Source organism: Ruditapes philippinarum, unplaced genomic scaffold (genome assembly GCF_026571515.1).
Source record: "Ruditapes philippinarum isolate M1 unplaced genomic scaffold, ASM2657151v2 ctg373_1_1_1_1, whole genome shotgun sequence".
Classification (NCBI taxonomy): Eukaryota; Metazoa; Mollusca; class Bivalvia; order Venerida; family Veneridae; genus Ruditapes; species Ruditapes philippinarum.
The window spans coordinates 46,432-73,841 of record NW_026855566.1 but is presented as its reverse complement, the minus strand read 5'-3'; the positions used below and the strand labels follow the sequence as shown (position 1 = coordinate 73,841).

The 27,410-nt window shown below is 32.5% G+C and overlaps 2 protein-coding genes across 3 annotated transcripts in view; one reads left to right on the top strand and one right to left on the bottom strand.

Annotated features, from left to right (window-relative positions):
- Positions 1-182: 182 nt before the first annotated feature.
- LOC132743716 (small ribosomal subunit protein uS2-like) lies at positions 183-4,730 on the bottom strand. The gene is made up of 6 exons (XM_060732270.1): positions 4,613-4,730; positions 3,632-3,798; positions 2,398-2,603; positions 1,917-2,075; positions 1,101-1,229; positions 183-572 (listed from the first exon to the last, which is right to left on the bottom strand). Exons 2-6 carry the CDS (start codon positions 3,762-3,764, stop codon positions 267-269), a joined length of 933 nt encoding a protein of 310 aa, XP_060588253.1. The 5' UTR covers positions 3,765-3,798; positions 4,613-4,730; the 3' UTR covers positions 183-266.
- A 3,048-nt stretch (positions 4,731-7,778) lies between these two features.
- The window catches only part of LOC132743715 (protein N-terminal asparagine amidohydrolase-like), a 34,248-nt gene continuing 14,616 nt past the window's right edge, over positions 7,779-27,410 (top strand). The window contains exons 1-4 of one of the 2 annotated variants that reach the window (XM_060732268.1): positions 7,779-7,927; positions 21,004-21,100; positions 26,270-26,372; positions 27,043-27,108. In XM_060732268.1, coding sequence (XP_060588251.1) covers positions 21,017-21,100; positions 26,270-26,372; positions 27,043-27,108 — 253 coding nt within the window. In that variant the 5' untranslated portion in view covers positions 7,779-7,927; positions 21,004-21,016. Of the gene's footprint in view, positions 7,928-16,847; positions 17,080-21,003; positions 21,101-26,269; positions 26,373-27,042; positions 27,109-27,410 lie in introns of those variants that run through there. The other variant, XM_060732269.1, reaches the window with a different exon arrangement.

The following is a 27,410-nucleotide window of genomic DNA, read 5'->3' as shown; positions in this document are numbered from 1 at the left end:
TATACATTTAAGTTAAAGTTAACCTTTCAAGTAATCAAATACTTGATCGGGCGAAGGACTAATACCAAGTGAAATTGGTACTTGTTACAATCCCAAATTATAATTCAGCTTTTTTCTCTCTCAAGAAACAATTAACATTAAAATCTTTTGTCAGACAAACAAAACAAAATCCAACACAACAATATTTGTTTTCCCTTTTTATTTTTTTCTCTTCACTTGCTGGCATGTGCATATTTCTTCAAAAGTTCTTAATTAACTTTCAACTTCTACCAGCTTTCTACAGTAGAATCTCCTCCCCAGTTGGCTGGAGGCTGTCCTGCTGCTGGTGCGCCTGTAGTGGCAGGTACCTGTTTGGACCAGTCATCAGTAGCTGACCAGTCTTCAGTTGGTGCAGGTACGCTGGAACCCATGAATTGACCGCCAATAGCAGGCTGGGTGCTCATAGTTTCTGCAGCCCAGTCAGTTACCTCAGTCTGCTGTGGAATCTGGGGAACTGCCTCGGGTGCCCACTGATCAGTTGGTTCTTTAGCAACAGCCTTCTCAGCAATGGCAGTTTGCTCTTCCTTCTCGGCCTTTAACAAAGTGAGAAAATTTTAAGTACATAAATCACATTAATACATCTTGATCATAGTAACCTGGACACACAAAATAAGCCACATTCCCCATGTTCATCGAATTTACTGCTTAGCAGATGACCTCAATGCAAAATATTTTTAGATCCCCTTTCCTTCAAATTTTGTAAGCAACAAATTCTGCATAACTGTGTATTATTGGATCCTTTCTTAAATCAGTCTTGTAATTAGTATCCACACAACCATAAAATAGTTTTCCCATATATTTTTTATCAATTCAGAAGAAAACTGTGTTACCATGCTCATCTTGTCTTTAAGGATGAGCTTGAACCTACATAACTTTAAATCAAATACATAGCTTCCTAATATGATAGAATTTTTTCTCAGGAATAAAAATTTAAGGTTTAGGACAGGCTATTTATTTTTAACCACTTGATTCCTTAGGTTCGCTTTAGAGGTTTATATTAAAGGAACAACAAAACAAAGAAACGCTGCATGCTCATTTAGTTCAGAAATAAATATTGTTACCTCTTCAGGGTCTCTGTAGAAGTAGAGATCTACCATCACATCCCATGGATGTTCTCGGCTGATGGTACCACGAAGACGAAGTACTTCACGAGCCAACAACCACCACATCAGACCAATAGACTGTGGTCCCTAAAAGCATTAAAATTACATGGTTAATAAAGTTTTGTGGAAAAAATCACCTATAAATACAGGAGGTTTTCTCTCTAAAATGGGAAGAGGCCTAAGCCTCTCGATTTTGGGAAGAATCATAGCTAAATTTGCGGACTTGGGGAAAGTAAAAAGCTGGTGTAATTTGAACTCTCGGCAGGCTATGGGTTAGAGCTGTCATTGATTCAGTGCAAAGCATATCAGCGATATATCGATATCAAGTAACTAAAATCAACGATACACCGATATATCGATAATATCCTATACTCACTCGTCTGTCATAAACTTTCATACAAGTTTCAATGATTTCAGTCAAAAACATGTTCTGTACAGTGTCTTGTCCACTGCATGATTTTTTCTAGACAATATTTTTTGTCACCATTGCTATGAAATAATTCCACTATATTACAAAAGCATCAAATTTGATATAAATAATTGTTTCTGCATATATTTTGGGTGAATTGTATAATTTCTAGACATTTAATTTATAAGTCAAACGTATCGATTTTTTAAAATGTGTATCGATTATTGATCGACAAAAAAATATCAACGATACATCGATATTGTCGATATCGATGACAGCTCTACTATGGGTTCACATATTTAAATAATTCTGAAAAAAAAAAAGAAGCAAAAAGTATTGAGGAAAAAACATGGTACAAGACATACCTTATTGTTACACGGGATGGCAATGTCAACATATCTGAGAGGGGAATCTGTGTTGCAGAGAGCAATGACCGGGATGTTAACGTAAGAAGCCTCAGTGACTGGCTGGTGATCAGTTCTTGGATCTGTGACAACCAACAGACGTGGTTCTCTGAATGCAGCCTACAAAAGATCAAAATGTTAACAATCACGGTCTATTTTAGTGCAATTCAAAAATAAAATAGGCCGCAAAACAAGCCCCTACCCATAACCGTTGGGTATATAAATAACATAAACTAGTAACAGCATATTAAAGCAGTACTGCAGAAAATGTCTCCAACCTAAGGCAACCTTACCCTTTGTATAACAAAAACAAAATCTTTTTATTTACATTTAGAAAACCTTTTCATTCTTTTTTTTTTAATCGAAAAATTCATAACACTCTTAATAGTAAATTTTATAGTTAGGAAATTTATAAATCAAAGATAAAACATTTTTCAATTACCTGAATTTGATTGGTGAATGTACCTGGTGTGAATCTACCAGCAATGGGGGTTGCTCCTGTAGCAGAAGCAAATTTCAGGACAGCACGCTGACCATATGGCCTTGCAGAGATTATGCACACATCTGCTGGGTTCTCAATAGCAGCAATAGCCCTGGCTGCAAGCAGAAGTTTCTCCCATGTCTTTCTCAGATTGATGATGTAAACACCTGCAAGAAGCAATTACAAAGATCTATCATTGACATTTAAAAAGCGTTAATTTCAAGTCTTACTACATTTCACCACTTTGCATTAATCTAAAATATTCATCTGTCAATTTCTTCAAGAACTTCACAGGGCTCCAGATAATTTTTTAGGGCAATGAGTATTTACTCATTGATTTTTTTGTGAATGAGTAAAACTTGAAATCTGAAATTTGGCAGGAGTATTTTTACTCCTTAAAATGTATGTAAAAGAGTAAAACATTTATTATGCTTCCATTTATTATTGCATTATCATACTTGTAATACAAGATATGTCAAAGTCATTTCTTTTTCTTTTTGGATCTCTTGGTTTATAATCTTGCATTTCCAAACAGCATACGTTTTATCTGAACCTGAGGCATGCTTCTGTTGCTCATATGTGGCAGCGCTAATTATTTCATTAATTATAACCTTTGCCGTTTTTTTTTCGGCCGAAAATACGAGTCAATCGTTTTGACTATTGACAGCAACATTGTACCAGATGTTTATGAAATTGCGTTAATTCCACCACCTTACTATACATACGATAACATCCGATGATAGTCGGAACTACAGGAAGTTACCGTTAGACATTCATACGAAGTTAATTCCACCACCATACTATACATACGATAACAACCGATGATGGTCGGAACTACAGGAAGTTACCGGTAGACGCTTGCAAAGCGTTCAGTATAAGAAAATCGCCGAGTTTACTTTCGATTACGTTTACGCGAAAGAAATGTTGCTCAATGCGTAACCTGAATTTTGTGTGCGTTTTCATACGCTTAAATTTTGTTTTGAATGCGTAAACGTGTTATTTCCATGCGTAATTTACGCGTATACGCATCTTATCTGGAGCCCTGACTTCACCACTAAAGTATTACAAAGTATTATCACCACTAAAGTATTACAAAGTATTATCAGTTCTCTTTGATTACAAAGGACCGTCATCTGGATTACTGACCGTTTTAGTAACTAAAATTAAAAGGTTTTCTATAAATAAAGTAACTCGCCATCTGGTTTCCTTTTATACACATACTGTTCCATCTGGAAGTCAACATTTTGGGCACCCAAGTGTGTTGAACATCCCAAAAACTTTGTAACATCTTCCTCTTTAAGAGCAAGTGCGTCTAAACCTCCGGACATCTTGAAGCCGATCTATGGAGTTACGGTGATCAACCTATAAGGAAAAAAATCTTGATAATGAACAGTTCAAGCATATCGCCCAATCAGTGCATGACACACACATTGATGTATTTAATAATATATTAAATACACTTTAACAAATCAGTGGTGTTCCTTTATTTTGAACACTGGCGATCAGTGATTATGTCGCCTCAATACCCAATTGCATGTTGAATAACAAACTTTAAAATATTTACCTCAACATGTTTAAATGGGTTTGATGTAGGTATTTTAGGGATATCATCTATTTAAGTATGTACAGGTGCCATACTGGACACTAATATTTCAGGATCTTCAGTTTAATATTTTTTGCCAACCAGTGTCGAGGTAAAAAGTATGTGCCTATTTGTGAGGAAATTTTCACCATTTTCTCTTGTAAGGGCATGTCAGGTAATTTTTGCTGCCCATTAACAATAAGGACAATACTCAAGGTAGTCATAATAACTTAGATCTTTGTTATTTTGCTAAAGCAAATATTTTCAATATAAAAATTGTTAAATTTTAAAGTCCTGCTTTTTTGGCAGAAAATCGAAATAAAAGCGCACAAGATACACCTGTAAAGACACTTTATTTTCATGTAATCAATAATTTATGTTTATTCAAAGCCTGTCTGCAAACATAGACTTGAAGACGGTTAGACACGTTGATATCGCGAAAACATATGATATAACATGAATTGGTCAATTTTACCATTCAAGAACAGTTAGATTGAAATAACATTTTATCAAGCAGAATATGCTTAAACAATATCTTTCAGTTTTAGACAAGTTGACTGAATATGTTGTCTTGGTTTTGTTAAATTTGCTTACTTAGTAAAATTACAACCGATGCCGAGTGGAGTTCGTTCAGAAAAGGAAGTTGCAAGGGGTTTACATTTGAAATGACAAAACGATTAAGGGTTAACACCATTAAATGTCTGAGATAAGTTTTTTCAATACCGATAAGTACATGATCACGAGAATGTACTAAAAATGTAGAGTTCTTTTTAAGATTATTTAGTAAAATCATTAATTATAGAAAAAAAATATTTCATACAATTTTTTATACTAGCACCTTTCTGTGTTTTAATCACAAACTAAATGATGAAAGTAATTGACAGATAAAAACAGTTGTGAATACCACTTAAGTAAATTGCAGATTCTTATCTTAAATCTAAGAAAATTTCTCAAAATATACGGCCCCAGTACTGTCACAGAGCTTTATTTAACCTGTAATATAATCCTCTTGTACAAAATTAATAGCAGTTCAAAAACGCTTTGCAACTTCCCTGTAAAACGTATTTGTGTAGTTTTATAGTAATTTATTTCAGCACATAAAAATATTATGCAAATGAGAAGTATGTCATAAAAAATAAATGGTTTGGACAACATATTAGATTAAGGCGCCCTTCCCAGAAAAAAATGTTATCTATACTAAACAATGAACGAAACTTAATAAAATGGAATTTTAAAAGGTGATTGGAGATCATGAAACCTGCATATCATAGACAAGCTGTCAAAAGCCAAATTAAAAAAGCAGGCAACAAATCCTTAATTAGGATGATATTATACAGTATTCAAGTAAGAATACTGGAGCCACCAAAACAGAAAAAAATCAACTAGGAGGAACTTGCAGTACCACAAACACAAAAACAATATGTCGTTCTAAACGATATTGAAGGATATGAAATATATCATCTCTGACTGAATGTACGGGGCAAGTTTGTACGGCCTGATGTGACAGTAGTGATAATAGAATATAATAGATGATGATGATGATGATGATGATGATGATGACGATGATGATGATGATGATGATGATGAAGAGGAAGAATGTCAAATCAAAAACGCTTTAACTGTATATTGCAATCAACGATCCTGTAGGAACAGACACATATAATGACACTCGGAGAAATAGAGGACAAGGTTTTTAAATAATACACCACTTGTTCAACCGTAAAAATGAAATGAACATCGTTAAAATGTTAATAAAATGTGATAAAGATAAATTTAATATCATTTGCAACGGCATTTCCAACTTCATTTGATGAGGTTAATGTCACATTACAGGCCCGCGTCACGTTTTTGTGATTAATGCGGCCAATTTGGTAGGTTTTAGCCAGAATCTAGGGGGTACGGGGGCATTTTTTAACGGGAAAATTTTTTATCTAGGATGCTCTCAGGGGCGTTTTCCTGTATATTTGGCACAGTTTACAGCTTGTCGCCAGTACATGTTATAGTAATATGTCAACGGGCAGGTGTACATAAAAGATGAATACATGTCATTGATATTTGGCAAATGTAAAATAAACAATAACTGATGTTGTTATAATTCTTAGATGCATTTTATCTGATAATTATAAATAAACAAATACAGGAAATATTACAGTATGTGGATTATTGTTTAACATAAATTACACAATGGTATAAGCTTAAATAACAATCAATGCCATGATGGAAGAATAGTACGTTACGAGTCAACAATAACCGCCTTTTGTTTAGCAGTAACTTTTATTTTGTTCACAATAATCTTACAAAACACAGAGTCTCATTTTTATGTAAATTTTCCAAAAACACATCGCTTTCGTTCTCTGGTGGAAATGAACCCATCGGCAATTACACGTGGGTTGAGTGAATCTGTCCTGTACTTATGAATATGTAACACCCTAAGATTATTCAAGCGTACTTGAGACATTATCGATCTCAGGTATGTCTTTATTCTTCTGAGCGCCGAGAATTCCTTTCACTGGTAGCATTAATAGCAGGCATTACTAACAATTTAAAATCTTTAACAACACAACGACCTCAGAGAACAGTGCTCGTTCTAGCCCCGACTGTTTTGACACAAATTTCAAAGCGTCAGCTATAGTAACAGTACTATTTTCTGATTTGTCAAAATGTGAACGTAGCAGCTGAAGCTGTACCTCTTAGATGTCTCGGTTGATATCGTTGCCATAGAAATCACAAACAAAAACAAGTTTTCTTGTGAACTCGGTCTTCAAAGGTTGTGCGGCCTTAATAAGTAAATCCTCCACATTCTGAAGTACGCGATATCCCGGTTGGTCAAATCTCTCTTTAACACTGGCCATGGCAAGATCGATTGCTTCAAAGTACTTAGGCCAGAACACGTCCTGCACTGTAATTATGTAATAGAGTATTAAATGAGTTTATTACTGAATTTATTTCAGGAGTTGAATGAAAATATATTATGCGAGCCTAAGCCGAGTATAATATTTTATTCAACGAGTTCAATAAATTCAGTAATGAACTTACACGAATTTAATATTTAATATATGCACGGACGTACAATACCATTTTCACGGAGTACATGTATTACCCAATTTCACTATCCAGTTTCAAGGGGTTAAGGATATTCTTGCAAACTTGACTTTAATGAAAGCAACAGGGCCTGACGAAATTAGCCAGCGAATTTTAAAAGAAACGTGAAACAGTTTGTAGCCGTTATCCTCTTTTTGCATTTTAATAGATCACTACATGAAGAGTCATATCAAAGTTCCTGGAAACATGCAGAAGTTATGCCCCTATTTAAAAAGTGTGACCTCCAATTATAAAGACTTATATGTTACATTGTACTTAATAAGCTGCATTTGGGATGGTCATAGAAAGAATTGTGTTTAAACATATATATTACCATTTGCATTGTGATGAATTGATAAATCCGTTACAACCAGGGTTTATTCCACAGGCGCTAGTCACATAATCAAATATTTTACATAATCGGTCTATATATGTATATAAAGATATATCTTTTATATACATATATAGACCGATTATGTAAAATATTTGATTATGTGACTATCTTTTATATACATATATAGACCGATTATGTAAAATATTTGATTATGTGACTAGCGCCTGTGTGTCCGACTATTGACTCTGCACTTTTTTCAGCCAATCGCTGGCCATGTTACTTTGAAACTTTAAAACTTTGAAGTTCCTTTTTTTCTAACAAGTGCCATAATGCCGTTTCCCGAATAATCTGAAATTTAAATAGAGATATTATGGTGATAGAATATATTTAGTAGTGTTTGGCCTATGTAGTGGTCACAAATTTATGTCTGCACCGGCAACCCATTGCTATGTGTAAACAATAAAAGTATATTGATTAAAATCAACAGATCTCAGGTAAAATTCTAAATGACATGAAAAATAAATGATCAGCATTAATGCCTATGTATATGTTACATCAGTATTTTCAATAATTCATGTTAAACAGTTGTTGAATCTCTGTTAATCCTTGTTAAATTTTACAACTTTTTTGCTACTTAAGCAGTTAAGATCTGTAATTTTTAAACATTTGAATTGTTAAAAACACTGTTAGTGTTTTGAACTTTTGCCCAAGGCCCTAGACCGAGGGCAACAGTTTAAAACACTATTGATGACACCGGTCAGGTCTCGACACTAACTTTTTCAGCAGGTGGTATGCTAGTTCTGGCTTCCAAAACTTTATAAGCCGCTATTTAACATTTTTGATTTTCATCTGATGCGGCATTAAAGTTTTGGATTAGACCCGTTACGAAACCTAACCAGAATAACATAGGTTGATTTATTCTTGTTTTTCACTTGCAAATACACTTGACCCAATCAATTCTTGTGTATTTTACGATAAAACAACTATTTTAATATCGTTCTATACCAATTAAAGTATCAAAATATTAATACTGTCATTAAAATTGCCTATTTAACTGTAAAACATCAATTTACGCCGACTATAGTCGGCCATGACATTCAGGTGCCACGCGAGACCTCGTATGACGTCATTCGCGGGAACAGATTTGAATAGAGTCGTGTACTATATTTAGAACATTTTGTTGACATGATTTCGATATTTTTATTCAAGATAATGTTTTTATTTATTTTCATTAATTTTTTAGTACTTAAATATGATTTTATTGAATATAAAAGTCAGTAAATCACCCTTTTCAATATCTTTAAAAAAGTAATTTATAAAAATATTGGAGGCACATGGGTTCATAAAGGTCAATCTCGTAATCACGTGGTCAAACATTTTGGCAATATGGCGGCCAAGTGCCGAAATTTTTACCTGTCGGAAACTATTAGGTAGTTTATGTTCGTAATAAGATTTTTATTTGTCCATCCTTGGCTTATCAACAGATTATATATAGTTTTATCAAGGTATGCTTCACTTTACTTCATGGCATGTTCGATGAATAAATACGAGCGTGTCAGATTCCTGGCACGATTATTGGTGGACTTTCCCTACGGGGTTATCTTCAGCGTTCACGTCATGTCATAGTATATAAAAGTGTACGCTGAAGACCTTAAGCTAGTGGTATGCCGGACCACTGGATCCAAAAATCAGAATCCGGGTCAGCTCGGCCCTAAAACGTACTCGGCCCCCGAGTCAGCTCGGCCCTATTCCAACTCGGCACGGGTCAACTCGGCCCACTTTTCAAGTATTAATATTTATAGGTTTGTGTTATCACTATTTATTGTAATTATTTATAATACCTGGATTGACAGTTTCCGAACTAGCAGCAGACAGGCTTTTCTTATCGGTAGAATTGCGAGTAAAGATAACCGATTGCGTATCTCACTGTATTTCTGACTCATGGTAGGTTTAACCGTAAAATTAAATATCTTCAGTGTCAAAGAATGTGTTGAAATATATACTGAGAGAAAGCTAAGATCACCAGCTTTTAATTGATGTAATAAATTCTAAAATCGGACATTTAATCGCCCCAAACTAGGGATAATAATATTACTTTACAAACAAAATGCATCAAAGGAAACACATCTTTTTTCTAAATATACTTTTTTTTCTAAATATACTTTATTTCGGGCAGATGTACAATGTATACTATAATAATATAATTTAATAAGATATTTCTTATCATTCGTTTACCTTAACAACATGCAAAGCAAAGTTTATACGTTATATATATTTTTGTAAAGTGGGCCGAGTTGACCCGTGCCGAGTTGGTATAGGGCCGAGTGGACTCTTTTCCAAAATTCAGGTGGTCCTTTCTGCACACAAGTGGTCCATTTTTTTTACTCATTTGTTTTTAAGGAAACTTCAGATTTAGAAGAACTACACTTAAAATTAGTGACAGAGACGTCACATACATGTATTTATTATTAGATTTATAACAACTGAAGAAAACATGTATTTTTTCTATTTCAATCTTAGATCAGATAGTAAGTCATTGTAATCCTATTTTATCCTATTTTATCTCATTGAAAAATACATGACAGTACTCATACTTCGGTTAAGTGACTTCTTCCGCAACTCAAAGTAAGGAATAGTGAAACCATTTGTGAATGATTTATTTCCTTATACTGTTATTCAAATACTCATTGCTGTTTCCTGGTAAGAATAATAATTGCTTTTTATAGATTAAAATTTTTCATCAAACTATTAGGTTATTATATTCTTGTCTTTGAAACAATGAAATATTAATAATAAACAGAAAAATTCCTACATTATAATTGAGCTTATCTTCCTCACAGATTTATTATACATGCTTGTTTGTTGAAATTTATTTATTTTTGACAAAGTATTTATAACCTTTTAAAGTACTTTAAATAAGAAAAAAATGGGATCTCTGATCGTTTAAAAAAGTAGCCAAAGATTACTAGATATTTAATTTTTCATTTGCCTTTGTTTGCACCATTATTCATGTGTTTATCCAATATCCCATAGTGATACAATGTTATAAATTCAATGCAGTACTAGAGACATTTGAATGAATTTTATACTTTAATTATTAAAATAATTTTCTACTTTTTTAACTACACTGTTAGCGAGTTAATAAAAGGTTATGGATGTCCTAAGATCTTTTTGAACTAATGAGATGAATGAACATATACCTTTACATCGGAGAAATGGTTTTAAACAATAATTATAGAACACGTTTTTCGACCAAATAACCATTTTCCCAGATGAGCCCTCGCCATTTGGAAAATTCAAGTGGTCTAACGGACCAGTTGCCTGTAAAATTAGGTGGTCCTTGCCAAAATCAGGTGGTCTCGGACCAATGGACCACCACTAATGTCGAGGCCTGCCGATGGACAACTGTTCGACTGTTCCCAAATCACATATGAAATAACTGTTTTTGTGTCGCCTCTACCAGGATCTTTCAAATAGAATGGTCTGGAGACGGACCAATTTTAAGAAAAAAGCTGTCTCGGTTGAGTCACTTGATTGGGTTATCTACCGACTGTGATCTGTCATAGCATATCACCATTCAGAAATCAAATTATAAGATAATGTTTTGTTAAATCAATCAAACATTTACTAAAAACTAACTCTGGCTACATTATATTATCAGTTTGTACTTAAAAAGTAACAATTTTATAGATTTGCAATCAAATTAGGAATTTTTCGTTCCCGGTGTCAAGGTAAAAATCTACTGCTAATATTTGAAAATAGGTCCGAGTTTCATGAGCTTTTTTAAATTTATGCATTGTTCAATGACAAAATAGAAATTGATTTTACAGAGGAAAGATGTTATTAAATCGTATCATGTAAATATATTATTATGTTTCACAATTGTTACTTGCAAATATTTGATGTTGAATTTGGTGCATTTTCAAAATGGCGCTGTTTATCGGAAAATATCCTGAACAAGCAATCTATGTTTTTCAACAAATGTGGCTTTAAAAAACATTATTTTCTGAAATATTTGTCCTTTTTACACAAGTTCAAAGATTTTTAAATAACATCATGTCGTTAAAATTTTCATTTTTGCTCTTGTATTTAATATTCGCCCTTTTCTTGAACACTTACATAATTTGCATATAGCAAACTATACCGAGTTATACCGAGACATGTTTAATTGTAGCGAGAAGGGTTTACATAGCGTGTTTCCAGTCCATTCTATTTGAAAGACCCTGCCTCTACGGAGTAGTGGCGACATATAGGGATCACTTCTCTGTCGTCTGTCTGTCCGTCCAGACTACTCCACATAAACTACTGGTGCAATTTCATCCAAACTTTACAGGTATGATCAGTACCAAGTCTAGTTGTGCAAATTGTCAGCATTTTCCGGTTCAATGATTTTTGTCAGAGTTATGGCCCTTTAATAATTTTTATTTTTAAAGTTTGTCTGGACTACTTCTCTTATACCACTAATGCAATTTCAATGAAACTTTACAGGATTGATCTGTAGCTCAAGTCCTTGCGCATATTGCACGGGTTTTCCGGTTGAATGATTTTTGGCCGAGTTATGGCCCTTTGATAAAAAGGTGTTTTATTTGTGTGTTGCCAGATACACAAAAGCTTGTCTGGACTACTCCTCATAAACTACTGGTGCAATTTCATCCAAACTTTACAGGAATGATCAGTACCAAGTCTAGTTGTGCATATTGTCAGCATTTTCCGGTTCAATGACAGTGATTTTCCTACTTATATAACAGACTCCGAAAAAAAGGCCTCGTCCCAATTGATATTTTCTTTTTTTTTCTTAAAAATCTGAACTTAAACCAGCTTTTTTACTTCCCAATTCAGCATTTTTAGCGTTAATTTTTTCCCAAAATGAAGAGGCTAAGGCCTCTTCCCAATTTGGAGAGAAAATTCACTGAATGATTTTTGTCAGAGTTATGGCCCTTTAAAATTTTTTATTTTTAAAGTTTGTCCGGACTACTTCTCTAATACCACTAATGCAATTTCAGTGAAACTTTACAGGATTGATCTGTAGCTCAAGTCCTTGCGCATGTTGCACGGGTTTTGCGGTTGAATGATTTTTGGCCGAGTTATGGCCCTTTGATAAAAAGAGTTTTTTTTTATGTGTTGCCAGATACACAAAAGCTTTTCCGGACTACTCCTCGTAAACAACTGGTGCAATTTTATCCAAACTTTACAGGAATGATCAGTACCAAGTCTAATTGTGCACTGTCTGTCCGTCTGTCACAAAACTTGTCCCAACATGAAATTGGCCATCATGAGGCGAAACATGTGATCACTGATCGCTCTTGTATTACCTGATCAATAACTGTTTTAACAGTACTTGCAGAAGAAAAAGGGAACAAGAAAATAGTTTTGCAAATATGTATTCAGGGCGTTTTTTCTATCTGTAGCTAGGGGCTTGAAAATTTATAATGCAATTCTTGAAGGTAGCTGAATAGCTTTGGCAAAGCTATTCAGCTACCTTCAAGAAAACTGATGGTTCTACTCACATGGTTTCAACCCCTGAAAAAATGAAGAAGTTTGTATGAAAGGTCTTCCTTTGTCAAAATGATGTAAAATCATGTAAAACACTACCAAAATTGAAAGTATTTTCAGTTTTGAAGTCACTTTTATCTTTACTATTGAAACACCATTTAGCTTACCACAATCATACTTTCTCATTATTTGATAGGAAATGTTTTCATTCTTGAGTACCGGTATGATGTCAGATGATAAATATTATTTTTTGTTTGAATTCTCTATGAATGTGATACATAATGTAACTTTAATTGATGTAACTTTAATTATTTGTTTGGAGAAAATATGATAACACAGGATATTTATGCCACTATCACCAGGGCTAATATAAGGCCACATTCCCAATCCATAAGCAACCTGTATTTTTCCCCAATTTTAAAAAATATTGCCAACTGCAAGCCTTTTGGGAAAGTTTACCCTCTTTTTTTTTTTCTCTAAATTTAAAAAATATACTGTTTTGAGAATATTTCTTCTTCTGAATTATTTATGTATTTCCAGCATAAAGACTTTTGATCAGTCTATCTGACACTTCATCTATTTGAAAAGTGTTATAAGAACTAGCTTTATCTCTGAAAGTAATAAATTATTAATTTCACCACTTTTTAAGTATGTGATAATTTTGATCGATCTCTATTTGTTAGACAGATTTTCATGATACATAATTAGTAAAAACCAGATATATTTTACATGCCTTGACTTTTCAGACACTCACAGTCAAGTTTTGTAATTCTTAGCTGTCTTAAAATTGTATTGGATGTATTTTTTACAAATGACATTTAGATATTTTTTTTATTTCTGAACTTAAATACAATGTTTTGTGATTTAATTGGGTCTTTATTTTAATCTTCTTTGATTGATGACAGTCATGTTTGAACAATCTGGAAAGAAATGCCCATTTGATTACAAGTGTTGTTGTTTTTAGTTTTTTGTTGAGCCCGCTGGCCATGATCACCTTTGGTATATAACTTGGTGTATGTGATTGTGAGTCAGTCCAGATTAATCTGGTCTATATCTTGTTCATTCCTTGAAGGATAACAAAGTTATGTGGTACAAATGTTCACCATGATGGGGTTGTGTGTCGCACCTAAAACCCAGGTCAGCCGCTCAAAAGTCAAGGTCACACTTGGGGTCAGTGCAAAACCCATGTCCAGAGCGTAACTTCCACATGCATGGAAAGTATTTTAATATAACTTGGGGAAAATGTTCTCTATAGTGAGGCGGAGTGTCACGAGAATAATTTAGGTGTCTGTGGTAAAGGTTAAGGTCACACTTAGGGGTCAAAGGTCAAATAATAAAAAAATAAACATTCATTTACTAGTAACTTCTAACTACATGGATGGATTTTAATATAATTGAGCACAAAACTTAATGTTCTCCATGTTGAGTTGAGTTGTCTCGTGCAAAATGAAGGTCAAGATCACAAGAGGTCACAGGTCAAATAAAAATATTAAAATTTGTTTGTAGGCACTGTATCTTGCTTATGCTTTGAAGTATTAATGGTAAGTGGTGAGAAGATGTTTAAATTGTTGAGCCAGCTTGTGGTGTGGTTGACTTACTATCCACTATTCACTTTTGGTGGTTTGGTGTATGTCAGTCTGTGCATTCTTCTAGATATGACCCTATCTATATCTTGCTCATTCTTTGAAGGATTACAAAAAATTTTGATGCAAATGTTCACCATAATGGGGTGGTGTGTCACACTCAAAACCCAGGTCTGCCACTCAGAGGTCAAGGTCACACTTGGGGTTGACCCCAAACCCGTAACTTGTACATGCGTGGCGGGATTTAAATATAACTTTGGACAAATGTTCTCCATAGTGAGGCTGAGTGTCACACGAAAAATTCAGGTGTCTAGCAAAGGTCAAGGTCTTACTTTAGGGTCAAAGAACAACATTCATTAATTTTGTGAGTATAACTACTATATACATGGATGGATTTAATATAATAAATGTTGTCCATGGTAAGTTGAGTTGTATTGGGCAAAATGAAGGTCAAGGTCACAAGAGGTCAAATGTCAAATAAAAATATCAATTTAGTTGTCCGCACTGTATCTTATTTATGCTTAGTGGTCAGAGGATATTTGTTGAACCTGCTGGCGCTGAGCTCGACATAGTTGTCAAAATGGCTGTTCAGTGTTTGTGTTTGGGTGTGTGCATCCAAACTTGTCCATGCCATAACTTCTTTGTGCATGGAGAAATTTTCATTGAGTTTTTAGGCACAAATGTTCATCATGAGACTTCCTGTCATGCACATGAACCAGATCACTGGGTCAGACGTCAAGGTCTTTTAAGATGATGCAATGTCAAGATTTTGCCTTGAATATAAAAAGGATGTGTTGAGCACATCTCATCTCCTTTATCGGAAACTAATAGGTTCAGGTTTGAATTAATTAAGTTGAGCAGGCTTTACATTCTGCCTGTGGGCATGTCTTGTTTTATTCCTTGAGAAATAAGTGACAGCTGCACAATTCTGGTTGTCATGGCAACAAGATGGAGGAACTTAAGTCTTTCATAGCATTTCATATCAGTTTGAAAGAAATATGAATATAAATTGCAAGAAGTCATTTCACTTGAATGAACAGTCGACAAGATTGATGAAAAAAATGTCCATGAAAACTTTAGATTTGTCACTCAGATTTCAATTTGACTCAGTGCATCTGTACTGTTTGCTCATGGTCTGCACTGTTTGCTCTTCAGTCAGTACATATTTTGAAATTTCCCCTAAATTATGAATGGTTTTGTCCAGATTGAAAGATTGATTATCCCAATTAAATTATTTAGGGCAGTCAGGGTTATAATAGTATACATTTGTTATCTCACTATCAATACTTGCATGTAAATGAACTGCATGCTTCATTATATTTTCAGCAGATTATATCTCGCTAACAGCTTTATATTAAGTCTTAAAATAAATATGCAACTAATGCAGTAAGCTTTTTATGGCCTATGTGTACGTGCATTTCCACAATATTTTCATTTGAAAGTGTACCACAAAACAAGTATTATATATTGCAAGACAGCATTAAATATTCTCATAAACAGATAACTCTTAAAATAAATCAACACTTTATTGTTTAACAGTGTTTTTTCTCCACAAAATATTTGGTAGTATATAGCCCATATTTCTCTTAGATTTTTCTCAAAAAGATAGATACTTTTTATACCTCCAATATTGAAGAGCATAAAAAATGCAAAAGGATATAAAGTTATCTATTAATGTATATAAATTGTCAAATTTGACATGTAGAAGTACTTCAACATTTCACATCATTTAAACAAGTTTTTTTTAAAAATATATTATGTAAACATTTTTTTACTCTTTTCTTAAATAGTTTTTTTACTTTCTGCAGATTTTACATTACAACTTTATGTCAGTGATTTTTTAATGTGTGCATGAAATAAAGGCCAAGTATAGTATAGTATATTTTTATATGGAAATAGTAATTAAACTTTTTTGTCTCTTAAAAAATCTTTTAGATTGGCAGCAGTCATATTGTATTTTATATATATTTTAATTGTGTACATTGATGAGACTTTTATAATAAACTTATAAATCCCAATTGACAAAACTTATAAAAAATTCCAGATTTATCCAGAATTTTCTAAAAAAAATAAATTTGAAGATTTATTGAAACCAACATATACCTATTTTAGGCTAGGGGAAACAGCTCTTTTTCAGCTGTAAAATAAAGGGGGGGGGGGAAATCACTGTCAGTAAAAGTGATCAGTTCCAAATTTAAATCAGGACTAGTCCATTGCAGAAATTTAGTGGAGTTAGGGTTTAAGTACAGACCCTTCTATCTGGATTAAATACTTTGGGTTAAATGATTTAACTGGATTTAAAATATTTTCAAAGGCATTTGTGTACATTATTGATTATTTACAGATAGGCAATTTAAGTTGATCACTCTATCTTTAGTTTATACAGTTATATTTATTTAGGTCTGAAGTTTTTGTAAATGAATAATTATAACAATAGTCTACGTGTGAAAAATTTGTGATATTTGATGTTTAATTTTAATAACGTTTGCAAATTCACGAAGTGTTAATCACTGACAGCAGACAAGTATCACGTAAATCACTTTTCATTTTTGGATTTAACAATAACGTATGTAAGTAAAGTTTATCTTATGAAGTTCTGATTGAAAATTAAGATAATGAATAATACATGCCTATGCTGGATAGCCCTTTTTTTTCTTTTTTTCTTTTTTTTTTGTAGATCATCAGATGGCCAGTCTGTATTTATCAACAAATAAATTCTGAAAATTTAGGTCTTTTAAATTTTAAATGTTGTATATGCAATGTCTTTGTTTAATTATGCATAGACTGTTATGAATCTGATGTAGAAATATAATCCTAGAATGCTAAAAAATTTGACACTCCATTATTAAGCTTTCTTTTTGAAATTTGCAATATAAAATACACATGTAGAACCTGTTCAATTTTGATAAATTGTTTCCAAATTACATTTCAAGATATCAATTGATACTTTATTTGTCATTGAGTTTTCATGCTGAAATGACATTAAATACATGTTCATCATGAGTGATGAGTGAAAATTTTAGTTCTGCCCCTACTTAGTTTGTACTTTGCTCCGCCCCCTAGGTGATTCTATGACAGTGTGATGGAATGTATAAAAATTTGATGTTTAAATGTACTGAAAATATAACAAACTTAAAAGTCAATTACTTTACTGTAATAGTTTCAGGGTATAAAGGTATTTTGTAAAAGAATTATCTTGCATTAAGAAAAAACATATCAAAACAGTTTATAAGATTTGCTGTATTAAATCTTTATTTTGCACAAAAAAAATGGATGAATTTCTTTACTGTGATAAAGTAAAAGTTTCCCTGACAATTGAAATAACATGAAGGTAGGATAAAAGCAAATAAAGGTTGTGAAGTTTGGATAGGTGCTGTTAGGACCTACAATGATACATTGATTTTATGTAGCAATAAATATCTAATTATTTCATAGAAGTCATATTTCAATATTTTCATTAGGAAACACAATGTCATCACGTTTGACTTAAAGAATGCTTATAAGCATGATTTAGAAGAGACTTAAAGCTTGTAAGATGTTTTACAACTAAAGAATGGAGCGATGAACACTAAGAAGTGTGTCATAAAGGTAGCAAAACATAAACAAAATAGTATTTTGACTTCCATACAAAATACAAATTCACTATAATTTTACTAATTACCAACAGAGCTAAGAATGCAAAAGATAGTTCATCTATGGGGCAAATAACTATTTTTTTGTGAAACTGTAACAATTAAGATACCAAAAATATAAAAGTGATAGCAAATGATAGCATTTCTGAGGCATAATGGTCTTCATGAAGACTTTAAATGTTAACAGATAACTTTGTTCAAGTGCCCTTTGATGTATATAAAGACCATTAAATGTTTATGTAGAAAATCTTTTTAAAAGAGACTTAATAATGTGTTTTAAATGTTTTGCTCTACATTTTCTTTAAAATGAAGTCACATTGGACTATAATTGTTGTACCTGTTGATATAATTCAGTCAGATGTTGATTCAACTTTGAATATTGATGACACTTAACCCTTTACTTCATATAGACTTGTTTTGACGGCTTTTTGACCCCCCCCCCCCCCCTTTTTTTTTTTTGAGGCCTCTAACAGTGAAAAATTACCTTATTTAGGCCATTTTTCACAATATGCTCATGAAGGAAAGGGTTAAGTAATAACTTGGTAATAACTTGGTAAAGCATAGATTTTTTAATTATACATAATATTAAAAAGATTGTTTATCAGGGAAATAAGAATGGTTACTAAGTACATGTTTATTTTTTTTCCAAGTGAAGCAAAATTAAGTTATGATTGTAGAAATCTACTGCCATATTTTTCTGACTTACCATATGCGATTCTAACTGTGAAGTTCCTACTGAAATATAGTGATTATAAAAAGTTTAAACTGACATTGAAAGATATATAGTAAATAATTGTTAAAGCAGCATGCCTTTGGATTCATGCTAATTTTCATGAAAATTTTGAAACTTTATTTAAAAGTAAAATATTGGTAAGTGAACAAAGAAAGTAATTTAATCATAATTGCATATGTCACTTACAATCCGCGTAAATTAACAAAAAGAGGTCAACATATGCAAAAAATAACCCTTGCTGGGTTATAGTCACAGAGTAGAAATATGGTGATAAATACTGCAGTCAGTCATTAATCGAATATAATTTTATAACATGTAAATTAATACTTGAATCTGGAAACTTTTTACTTTCCTTAAAATCTTAGTATATTTTATATTTTTCTCAAGTTTGATTTTCTGGAAATAAATGTATAATGGCTCATCTGGAGACAGGCAACTTGACAGTCATTTATTTTTCAGTGAAATGTATATTTGTCAAAACTTCTGACTGACTTAATTTCATTGCTATACTTATAATTAAATAAAAAATCAATTTTGCACATAAATTTCTGTAAATTTTTGAATTTCTCGTCATCTACAAAATTGAATTGATATTTCTTTCTGTCAACTACCTATGAAGTGGAATCCTCATTTAAATATCTTTATAATTTATAAATTCATAAATAAGTTAACAAAATAATATGCTTTTACCAATTCAAAAGTAAGAAAAGATTTTGAAATGTATTTTAATGGAAAATTATGGACTATGCAAAATGTGTTTATTTTGTCATTTAAAGAATTATTTCAATTAAAAATATTTTCAGTTTTGATTGTATTTTTGCGGTCAAATTATGAATGAAAGCCGTATTCAATGTAAAAGAACTTCTGATTTTCACTTTTAGATTTGAAGTGTTGTTATTACATAAATTTAAATATTTAAACATTTGTAAATGCACAAGTAGGCTTATTATAACAATTGTAGATGTAACCTGGAAGTCCAGCATAAATTTAAAGTAATATTTTCTTCTTTTTTTCCATAATATTTTAATAATTATTCAAAAAAGAACAATAATTTTTCATAATAGGTTGCAAAGGGACCTTAAACATAAAGCTGTACTATGATCATATTCAGGATTTTTAATTTTGTATCTTAATTGATATTTCCTTTTCTGAACTTGGGGGAAAATGTGTGTTAATATCTACAATGTTTACAAATTTATGGGGTAAAGGGGGAAAAGTTAAGGAGTGTCACTTTAAATATATGTACTAGATTTTACCTTTAATATTTACAATAAATTCTTTGCATTACTACATGTAATTGATTAAAGGCAATTCAAAATATGTTGAATATTAGTGAATATTTTTAGAATTCAATTGTCAAATTTTAGAAGATAAGATAGTAATTAGTAAAGCGAGCCTGTTTATGAGAGGTCACTTTATTTTGAACAAACAATTGGCATCACAGCATGCTATAGTATCAATATCAGCAACAGACTATTGCATAGACATAATATCATATTTTGGTTTTGGAACAAGTACTCGCATAACGTACTTAAAAGTTTGCCATCTGCCAAAATCTTGTAAAGAGGGCAGTGACCTAGTACTAAAGGTTTCCGGCAGGCAGTGCATTAAGGTAGATTATTGTAATTTAATTGATCTTTAGGCTTACAACCTTTGACCTTCAAACAAATGATTACCCTTTTATGTATTTCTGTGGGTCAATAGGTCTAATGTCAAGGTGAATCAGCATAATGCTCCAATCAATAGCTTAAACATCGTCCTTGAATTCTTCAATTATACACAAAAAATTATCATACTGTAAATTATACAATTTATATACATGTACTGGATTTTTTCCAATCAATGAATTTTTATGTCTTGATAAAATATTTCAGGAGTGAATTTATTTACTGGATTGTCTTTGAATTCTTGACAATAGCTTACAGTACTGTTTGTCATAGAGTGTGAATTTATTGACCTAGACATAGCCATTGAAGTTTGATTTTTATTTACTTGTCTGTTTTATTTGAAGTATTTCTTACTTGTATGAAAATTTATGGAAAAAAATCACTTGTCTATAGAGACTGATAATGCTATATATTTCAAGTGATGATGTCATGTGATGATGTCATAGTTTCTTTGTTTTACAGGTAACGGCTAAGAATGCCACTGTTTATCCAAGACAGACCAATGGGCGAGAGCCCCAAGTCGGTTGCAGAATTCCTACAAAGATTTCCACATTTTAAGGTTTGTACAGTCATGAATTATACCTTCAATAATTTAAATGTGTGAATCTGAATCTTTCAATTATTGATAGACATTGTATTTCATTTGAGGAATCTACCTGGTGGAAGTTTATGATTTTTGATTGTTTCCTGAAATAAATCAAAGGGCTGCAAGCTCATTGGTATTTTCTGATCAATCATACTGACTCCACGTATATGTATGTATTTTCCTGTATTAATTTATTTTTAGCTCGACTATTCGAAGAATATGAGAGCTATTGTAGTCGCCCCGGCGTCGGCGTCGGCGTCTGCGTCGGCGTCGGCGTCTGCGTTGGTTAAAGTTTTTTGTAAAGTCAAATATCTCAATTATTACTTGAGATATTCAATTGAAACTTACAATACATATATAGTAACAAGGTACATCAGATTGACAAGTTGGATAACTCTGCCTACAATATTGACAGAATTATGCCCCTTTTTAACTTAGAAATTTTGGTTAAAGTTTTTTGTAAAGTCAAATATCTCAATTATTGCTTGAGATATTCAATTGAAACTTACAATACTTTTTTATAGTAACAATGTACATCAGATTGACAAGTTGGATAACTCTGCCTACAATATTGACAGAATTATGCCCCTTTTTAACTTAGAAATTTTGGTTAAAGTTTTTTGTAAAGTCAAATATCTCAATTATTGCTTGAGATATTCAATTGAAACTTACAATACTTATTTATAGTAACAATGTACAACAGATTGACAAGTTGGATAACTCTGCCTACAATATTGACAGAATTATGCCCCTTTGGAACTTAGAAATTTTGGTTAAAGTTTTTTTGTAAAGTCAAATATCTCAATTATTGCTTGAGATATTCAATTGAAATTTAAAATACTTTTTTATAGTAACAATGTACATCAGTTTGCAAAATTGCATAACTCTGCCTGCAATATTTGCAGAATTATTTGCCCCTTTGAAACTTAGAAATTTTGGTTAAAGGTTAAAGGTCTTTAAAGATATTTACTTGAAACTTTACACATGCACTTAGGGTCATAATTGGAGGGTCATAATTGTATGTCACTGACCAAGTTCCATAACTCTATCTTGCATTAAGGCTGATTCATATCCCCTTTTCTACTTAGTCTCTTGGTTAATGTTTACATGCAAGTTTTACATATCTCAATAACTATTAAAGATATTTAGTCACTGACAAAGATCCATAATTCTATCTTGCATTTAAGCTGATTTTTCTCCCCTTTTTCAACTTAGAAATTCATGGTTAAGTTTTGCTTGTAAGCTGTTATCTCAATAAGTACTGAAGGGTTTGTGCCTTTTTTGGGACAATTTTATGCATTCATAATAATAAAGCAGTGATTTACTTTATAAAACATCTAAATAACAAGCCTTTGTACCTTTTCTGTCAAATTTATGTATTCATAGGTAATTAGTATTATTATACTCAATAAAACACCCTTGTGACATTACCTTCCGAATAGTCAAGCCAATACTGTATAATTAGACTCTCTCTAAGGCCTATAACATGAATTTATAACAAAAAATTAGCCCTTTTGTCAACTTAAAAAATTTATCATTATCAAGGCTCTTTTACTATCAAGCACTTAGAATAGTCGAGCGTGCTGTCCTACCGACAGCTCTTGTTATATACTATAATTCATCTTACGCAGCGACTGCGTTTAGATATTTTTCTATAACAGTTTGAGATTGATACATATGGAATTTTGCATGACTAGAGTTGCATCAAAAAAATCATTTTTCATTTTTTATGACAGCCACACTATATCCTTGCATATGGTGGCTACTTCCTTAAAAAAGACTCTTAAAAAAAAGTTGCCTCGGCTAGGATTTGAACCTTTGGCCTCTCACACCCTAAACGAGCGCGCTACCTCTGCACCACGGTGAAGTAATACCTATGTAGCTTGAATAATCAAAGCACAGAAGGCGCTGAATTTGTTTGGGTCTCAGAATGTCAGAAAGGTGAAGGTTGTGAGATTATAAACCAATTTGTTTTTGTAAAGTGCCACCAATGCTTTCCACCGTTTTAGTTGTAGTAAATTGACTATAAGACTAATTTAAACACTGATATTCAATCCAATGTTTATTTGACTTAAACAATTTGAAAAAAAATGAGTTGCCTTAACTGGGATTTGAACTCCAGACCTCTCGCTTCCTAAGCGAGCGCACAAACCCCTCGGCCACGGTGAATTTATATGTTAACAGCCTGAAGAAAACTATATTATTCTAGATTAGGGTTTGTAACGCCGCTAACTGTTGTTTAACACGGATGTAAATAATCATGGAGCTTACTATCAGCATGTATATCTATAAAGAATATAAAACAATATTAGAAATCTTCGACCATTCGGGAATTATTTTGCTTGAAAATGATGCGCCTGTCATTTGACCATCTTTACGCAGTGATCTCCCCTGAATTTTTCGGCGTTAGTTTACATATAAAGGGAAGTAATCGCTTCAAAAAAGCAGACTACTTTCGGCACTTGCAATGAACAGCATTAGAGTCTGAAATTTCGCTACCATTATTTGTTTGGTCTGACGACCCAAACAAATAAAAACAAATACATTGTAATTCTAAATTGAGAATTTCCATTTCGTGTTTGTAATCCTTATTAATTTCGAGGTATTTTGTTCACGATAAACCTGTTGTTTAACACTGATGAAAATAATTTAGCGAAAATCTTCTCGCCAAAACAGTCCAACATGTATATATTCCACTACTCGACAGTCAAATTTATTTGTGCACTACGCTCTGGAGTATTCGGTAATCGACATAGCTAAAAATAGCATTTTCATTGATTAAGCTTTACGGAAATAGCCGAACATTTTTCATTGGGTAAAAAAGATATTCATCCGCGAAATTTGTGATTGTAACCTCATATTTCTATTGACTAATCTAAACTTTTAATGCACTGTAATTCGTTAAATGCCTACATTAAAATTATTCTTTCTTTTAAATTGCTGGTTTTTAAGCAGTTTTGAGTGAGAACTACTTTGCGTTGTTAGGTCTGTTAGGAAATTTTGTGTTAAACCGTGAATGTTAGCTTTGTATTTACTGATCTTGCGATCAGAAAATACAAAAACCAGGGTCTTTGTATAGAATGGTCTGGAGACGGGCCAATTTTATGGAAAAAGGTGTCATGGCTAAGTCATGTGATAAGGTTATCTACAAACCATGATCTTGCATGGTGTATCACCAATTCTAAATAACCTTATAAGATACATGTAATGTTTTGCTAAATCATTTAAAGAATTACTGAACAATCCTTGCTACATACCCTTATCAGAGTTTACTTAAAAAGGGATAATTTTATAGATTTGCAATGAAATTAGTTTTTTTTTATTCTTTAAGGTGTTGAGATAAAAATAAACTGCTCATAATTGAAAATAGGTCTGAGTTTTCATACTTTCCTTATTTGAATTTACGCATTGTGTCAAATGACAAAATAGAAATTGATTTTATAGAGAAAAAAATGTTATTAAATTGTATCATGTAAGGATTTTATAATTGATTTAACTATTAATTACCCAATGTAAATTAGGACTGTAATGTATGATAGGTGTGTCCTGATTTTAATCTGAAATTTTTCTTGGTTTATTTAAGGGATTTGAATATCAAATCCGTGTCCCCTGATTACCGATATTGGCTGCACTGTTTGCTATTTAATCAGTGTCTGTTTAGAAATTTTCCCTAAAAATGATGAGAGTTCAGATTAAAAGATGGACAAGTCCATTTAAGGTATTTAGCTTGGTTAGGGTTAAGAAAGTCTATGAATTACTTATCAGGATCACTTTGTTATTGTATTTATCAGGATCACTTTGTTATTGTATTTATCAGGATCACTTTGTTATTGCTTTTATCAGGATCACTTTGTTATTGTATTTATCAGGATCACTTTGTTATTGTATTTATCAGGATCACTTTGTTATTGTATTTATCAGGATCACTTTGTTATTGTTTTTATCAGGATCACTTTGTTATTGTTTTTATCAGGATCACTTTGTTATTGCTTTTATCAGGATCACTTTGTTATTGTTTTTATTAGGATCTCTTTGTATTGCATGCAGAACTCTGGTTGGCATGGCAAGCAAAAGAAAAAACTTTAAATATCTTCTGCTAAAAAACCCAAAGAGCTAGAGCTTAGATATTTGGCATGAAACATCTTCTAGTGAGTCACGGTCTACCAAATTTGTTCAAATAAAAGCCCTGGGGTTAAAACTGGCCCCGCCCCAGGGGGTCATTGATTTTCCCTATACATGTAACTATGTATATAGTAAAAACTTAAAAAATCTTCTTTTAAAGAACCCAAAGAGCTAGAGCTAAGATATTTAGCATGAAACATCCTCTAATGGGTGTCTACCAAGTTTGTTCAAATAAAAGCCCTGGGGTCAAAACTGGCCCCGCCCCAGGGAGTCATTGATTTTCCCTATATGCATATAGGAAAAACTTAAAAAAAATCTTCTTTTAAAGAACCCAAAGAGCTAGAGCTAAGATATTTAGCATGAAACTTCCTCTAATGGATGTCTACCAAGTTTGTTCAAATAAGAGCCCTGGGGTCAAAATTGGCCCCGCTCCGGGGGTCATTGATTTTCCTTATATGTGTATAACAAAAACTTAAAAAATCTTCTTTGAAAAAAAACAAATAGCTAGAGTTGAGATATTAAGCATGAATTAGCTTCTAGTGAGTGTCTACAAAGTTTGTTCAAATAAAAGCCCTGGGGTCAAAATTGTCCCCGCCCCGGGGGACATTGATTTTCCTTATATGTGTATAGCAAAAACTTAAAAATCTTCTTTGAAAAAACCCGAATAGCTAGAGTTTAGATATTATGCATGAAACATTTTCTAGTGAGTGTCTACAAAGATTGTTCAAATAAAAGCCGTGGGGTCAAAAATGGCCCCTGTTTTTAACTATATGTGTATAGTAAATACTTAAAAAATCTTCTTTTAAAAAACCCAATGAGCTAGACCTTAGATGTTTAGCATGAAACATCTTCTAATGGGTGTCTACCAAGTTTGTTCAAATAAAAGCCCTGGGGTTTTAGACTGGCCTCGCTCGTTGGGCCTATATACAGGTGAGCGACTTCAGGGTCATCATGGCCCTCTTGTTATCAGGATCTCTTTGTTATTGTTTTTATCAGGATCACTTTGTTATTGTATTTTAGGAGGGTGCTGCAGCTTTAACTTCCAAGCATACAAAAGAGGTTCCTCCTCATGGATTGCTTTATGTTGGTCAGAGGGAAATGGCTGTCATCTCACCAGATGATGGTAAATTTTCATTCTTAAAAGTTACATGCCTTTATATAATTCATATATAGTGACAAAATGATCAAAAATTCAGTAGTGACTGAAGAAAAAACGGTCTTGTATATGATGTGTGATTGTATGTTTTCAATACAGAGCTGGTCATATTATTAAGCATAAATTATTCCTGACATAAATATAACCTTTATTCACTTACATAAGAGACAAAGGTCTTGAAATTATATAATTTTTACTCTGGCGTCAGAAGACCTACAAAACAGCGTAAAGTCCACCTTAGCAAGCATTTGCTTTGAACTTCAAAATGTCTGTAGGCTAATTGGTCAGTTTCTATAATGCAAAATAATTCAGTAGGCTCTAAATGTGCACATTACTTCTTGCTGCTTCTTGCTCAACATTTATTGAATAGATTAAGGACTTGGCAGCCCTGTGTTAGTATATAAAGAGGATTTTTGTTTGTGTGTAAGATGAAATTTTATTTCATCGAGTGAGCTTTAAAAACATGTTTCTCACATAAAGCATAAAATAAAAATATATAATGAGTAAAAGTAATAATATCATACCAAGTAAAATACAGTTACCCAAGGCATAAGCAAGCACAATTGTTTCAATTTCAGAGTAAAAATACTAGTTCATCAGTCTTGAATGTGTTTATTTGTTTGTTTTAATATTTCAGAGAGTATACAGGTATTAGGTACAGATGATGCCACCACATGTCACATTGTTATACTTCGCCACACAGGTAAACAAAACCTGTATTTTTATATTGATTTGCATACAACTTTTCATAGTATTACTTATAAATGATGCTTAGTACTCAGTTGAAGAAAAATAACAGTGTATAAATGGTTTTGATGGTTTAAGTATCATGAATTTGAGTTGTCCAAAGCTCAATCTGATTTTCATGGATAAACTTGCTGACCTGATTTTCTGCTGATGGCATAGGTCTGTTACTGTCACCACTGGATCTAAAAAGACTGAAGAAAAATAATCATAATTATGCCCCCACTTCGAAGAAGAGGGGGTATATTGCTTTGCACTTGT

Coding starts and splice junctions, on each gene's coding strand:
- LOC132743716 (XM_060732270.1), bottom strand. CDS start 3,764: ATGTCCGGAGGTTTAGACGCACTTGCTCTTAAAGAGGAAGATGTTACA. Junction 1,230..1,916: donor CCATCCCGTGTAACAATAAG/GTATGTCTTGTA, acceptor TAATGCTTTTAG/GGACCACAGTCTATTGGTCT. Junction 573..1,100: donor TCTACAGAGACCCTGAAGAG/GTAACAATATTT, acceptor ACTTTGTTAAAG/GCCGAGAAGGAAGAGCAAAC.